Source organism: Citrus clementina, unplaced genomic scaffold, assembly GCF_000493195.1.
Source record: "Citrus clementina cultivar Clemenules unplaced genomic scaffold, Citrus_clementina_v1.0 scaffold_3, whole genome shotgun sequence".
NCBI classification, from domain to species: Eukaryota; Viridiplantae; Streptophyta; class Magnoliopsida; order Sapindales; family Rutaceae; genus Citrus; species Citrus x clementina.
Window position 1 is genome coordinate 6,564,602 of NW_006262339.1, and position 4,428 is coordinate 6,569,029.

Sequence of the window (4,428 nt, forward strand, 5' to 3'; positions counted from 1 at the left end):
AGGCTCATAATAAAACTTTTTACATTATAATCTTACAGATATTTTATTTAATTGATTGATTTTTATCAAGAAGGTTATCACCCATAAAAATTTATTTGTGACGAGTGAGAAAATAATAAAAAATTAAAAAATTCATAAATTAAATGTGTTTATTTAGAAATAAGGGTATTTTACTATTTTTGAAATTAAGCTTAGCATTATTGAAAAAGGGGCTTCAGAAGAATTTTGGAGGGGTGCCAATAGTCTAACTCGTTTTGTTAAGGTAATGCAGGGCTGTTAATAGCACATTTAATTTATGAGATAACCTAGCCCGTCTAAAAAAAGGACCTTTCTGTGCTAGCAAGTTGGCCCATCAAGGGGCCTATGTCAGAAGCCCATTGAAGAAATATCTGTCGTTATAAACACCAACGTAACGTCTCTTTTCTTAATTTAGCACGTCTCCAATTGTTTTAATCACTGAAGCAAAGAAAAAATTTGAAGAAAAAAAACCGAATCGTGACGATGCCTACAGAAGAGGAGCGCCCGGTTGTTTTAATCCACCGTATCCCATCCCTCAAGCAACCATTAGCCAGTCTCAGCGAGCGCTTCACTCTCCTCGACCCGCTCCTCCATTCAGCCGATTCGACTCACTCCTTCCTCTCCCGCCACGCCAGCTCCGTACGCGCCATTCTCTGCTTGGGCCCCTCTCCCCTCACCTCCGACACCCTCTCCCTCCTCCCGGCGTTGGAAATCGTCGTGGGGTCCACCGCAGGCATCGACCATGTTGACCTGCAGGAGTGCCGCCGACGCGGCATTCTTGTGACTAATGCTGGTAACGCCTTCTCTGAGGACGGTGCTGATTATGTGGTCGGTTTGTTGGTTGATGTTCTCAGGAGGGTTTCCAGCATTGATCGGTTTGTTCGGAACGGGTTGTGGCCCGATCATGGGGCCTACCCACTTGGGTCAACGGTTCGGCTTTCTTTCTGGTTTAACTTCTGTTTGACTGCGTTCATTTATATGGGTTTTGATTATTTAATTATTAATATGATCAATTTAGTGGCAATTTCAAATTATTCATTTAAATATGGATTTCATCAAAATTGATTTTATATTTGTGGCATTGTAAGAGTTTATTGCTTCTGGTATACAGAATAATTTCTCGATATCACGATTCATGAATCATGAGTAAATTTGAAGTATTGTGGAAATGATGAACGACCGAATCCTGATATTTTTGACCTGCGAGTTAGATTATTTAATTATTAAATATTAATTATTTGATTATTTAATTATTAATATGATCAATTTAGTGGCAATTTCAAATTATTCATTTAAATATGGATTTAATCAAAAATTGAATTTATATTCGTGGTATTGTAAGAGTTCATTGCTTCTGGTATACAGAATAATTTCTCGATATCACGATTCATGAATCATGAGTAAATTTGAAGTATTGTGGAAATGATGAACGACCAAATCCTGATATTTTTTACCTGCAAGTTAGACAAATTGTTCTTTTTTTAATTCTTTTTTAATGCAATTGCAATTGCAATAATTTTCATTTGAAGCGTTACCTTGGTTGAGCTGATCATCCTCAGTCAATGGTTTGTGATCGAAGATGCACTGGCTTTCACTGGCATTACTATAGCTGATTGTGATTTTGTATTTGCTTAAAAACTTGATGATGTCAATGAAGGCTCAATACTGCAGAAAGCACAATGTACTTAGTGGTATTTAGAAATTAGAAATTTAGGCTGGTACTCAAGAACATATACCAACCTCTCCATCCCTTCTCTTTTCTCAATCAAGTTTTGTCGGGGCCCTTTTTTTCATGTTTCCTTGTTTGATGATTCTCATGATCTCGAGATATTGTACATTAAAACGTTAGTTCTTACTCTCCTTGGCATTGTATTAATTGCAGTTGGGAGGAAAGCGAGTTGGGATTGTGGGGTTGGGTAGCATAGGCTCTGAAGTTGCAAAAAGGCTTGTGCCCTTCGGCTGTAGCATTGCTTACACATCAAGAAAGAAAAAGCCAGGTGTTTCGTATCCTTTTTATGCAAATGTTTCTGGCCTTGCTGCTGATAGTGATGTCCTCATTGTATGTTGTGCTCTGACCGAGGAAACTCACCACATGATTAACAAGGATGTCATGACAGCACTGGGCAAGGAAGGGGTGATAATAAATGTTGGGCGCGGTGCTCTTATTGATGAGAAGGAACTGGTTCACTTCTTGGTGCGGGGGGAGCTTGGTGGAGCTGGTCTTGATGTGTTTGAGGACGAGCCTCATGTGCCAAAGGAGCTGCTTACATTGGATAATGTTGTGTTGTCTCCACATATTGCTGTGCTGACTGCAGAATCATTTGCAGCATTGGAGCAAGTGGTCATAGGCAATTTAGAGGCATTTTTCTCAAATAAACCTTTGCTGTCGCCCGTCAAGCTTGAGTGAAGGAATTTCTTGTGTTCTCTGCCTCACATTATAGTTTGAAGACACGTGCTGAATGGTGTACATAGCTCAACAAATCAAGAGTGGATCAATTTCATGTTGATCGGCATAATGTCAAGCTTCTTTTGATGCGGAGTCATTTGTTAGAGAGAAAAGCAACTGAAGAAGTCTTATGTAACCAAAGAGCTCTTTGTCTCAAATGATGTTGTGTTATCAAACAAACTTGTATGCATGCATTTTATCCGAGTATCAAGTAATATGTTCATGGTGTCACCCAATTAAACATTTTGTAACAATTATACGTGTGGGTAAAATCAGAGATTAAATGAAATTTGCCAAATAATTCATTTGTAAAGTAAAATAGTTATAATTGTTTGGTGGGAAAAACAGAACTGGTTAAAGCAACTGATAAAGCAGAAGTCAATAGCTAAGCAGGCTGATCTTCCAATTGTCGCTGACTTGGCCATCGGCCTTTTGATTGATTTTCTACGCAGAATTTCTCCCGGTAATTGGTATGTTCGGGCTGGCTTGTGGGCTAAAACTGGAGATTACCCACTTGGCTTTAAGGTTTCATCTGAGTCGGTCTCTTTTTAAATTTAAAATACCTTAGTTAGCTTAATAATAATTTATGAATTGGGTTTGATGTATTTGTATTGAAGAAGACTAATTGACTAGAATCTTTGCTTTGATGCTTTGCTTCCTCCAATATTATCTTAATAGTTAATATGTACATGCTTTGCTTTTGGGGAGTTATTCGGGAGCTACTTGTTCATGTTCTTTGTTAGTTTTATAGGATATGCTTCTCTTGATAGAATTGGGCATGATTCATTTGGTGCTTAAACTATTTGATTATAAATGTATTTTTGCAGTTAGGAGGAATGCAAGTTGGGATTGTGAGGCTGGGAAATATTGGCTCTGAAGTGCTAAACAGGCTTCAGGCTTTTGGATTTATCATTTCTTACAACTCAAGGAGGAAAAGACCATCTGTTCTGTTCCCTTACTGTGCAAATGTCTATGACCCTGCAGTGAATAGTGATGTTCTTGTTGTTTGTTGTGCGCTGACTGAACAAACTCATCACATAATTAACAAGGATGTCATGGCGGAGCTGGGAAAGGGAGGAATGATTATTAATGTTGGGCGTGGGGCTCTTATTGATGAGAAAGAAATGCTGCAGTTTTTGGTCCAAGGTGACATTAATGGTGTAGGCCTTGATGTGTTTGAGAATGATCCTAATGTGCCAAAAGAGCCATTAAGATTGGATAATATTGTGCTGTTGCCATGCCAGAATGCTTTGACTCATTGGGAGAGCTGATTGTATACAACCTGAAGGTTTTCTTTTCGAACAAACCGCTGCGCCACAGGTCAAGCTTGACTGAAGGCACTATTCACTTAATTCATGTCATAGTTTCCGCTGAAATCATCATCCTGAAACATTAGCATCTGGTACCTGGTAGAGAGATTCATGTCATGTCGAAAACTGTCTCAATGAATTGTTACAGAAACTGAAGGTCGAGTGGAGGATTCACAAGAACTAAGTTAGAAAAGAAGTTGCAGGTATGAACAATGCTGATTCCTTTTAGAAAGGGGCTGTTGCACGTTTGAATTGTTCATTGGTTCTAAGAACTCTTATAACCTGTTATGCGAGTTCACTAGTCTACTGAAAGTGATATAGGAGGTAGATTTCCAGGGGCCAGAGATGAGGGTGACTCTGAGGTTGATGAGGTTTGTTCTAACTTCCGGCCTGAATATGCTGATGACTGTTTCTTTATTTCTATGAATGGTTAAGGTCTTTAGTGTGACCATGTTTGTGTTGGTACTATGCACTGTTACCTATTTCTGGTTGTTTTGGATGACACTAGCCAAACCTCTGTATATCTGTTATGTGGTAATATATACGTGTATTCCCTCTTTGTCCATGAATAGAAGGATTACTGCAGGCCAGGTGAGTTTGCCCTTCCCCCTCCCCCCCCCCCCACCTTCCCTCTTTAAGCTTCTCATTTGCCTT

The 4,428-nt window shown here is 39.1% G+C and overlaps 1 protein-coding gene and 1 pseudogene across 2 annotated transcripts; both read left to right on the forward strand.

The window, feature by feature from the left end:
- Positions 1 to 444: 444 nt before the first annotated feature.
- Positions 445 to 2,705, forward strand: LOC18047153 (glyoxylate/hydroxypyruvate reductase HPR3). 2 transcript variants are annotated; one of them, XM_024188698.1, is made up of 2 exons: positions 445 to 966; positions 1,901 to 2,705. In XM_024188698.1, the coding sequence occupies exons 1-2, from the start codon at positions 502 to 504 to the stop codon at positions 2,423 to 2,425; spliced, it is 990 nt and encodes a 329-aa protein (XP_024044466.1). In that variant the 5' UTR covers positions 445 to 501; the 3' UTR covers positions 2,426 to 2,705. The 2 variants fall into 2 exon arrangements, with proteins under 2 accessions (XP_024044466.1, XP_006440485.1); XM_006440422.2 differs by having other exon boundaries at positions 445 to 948.
- Positions 2,654 to 4,287, forward strand: LOC18047154 (annotated as a pseudogene).
- Positions 4,288 to 4,428: the final 141 nt, after the last annotated feature.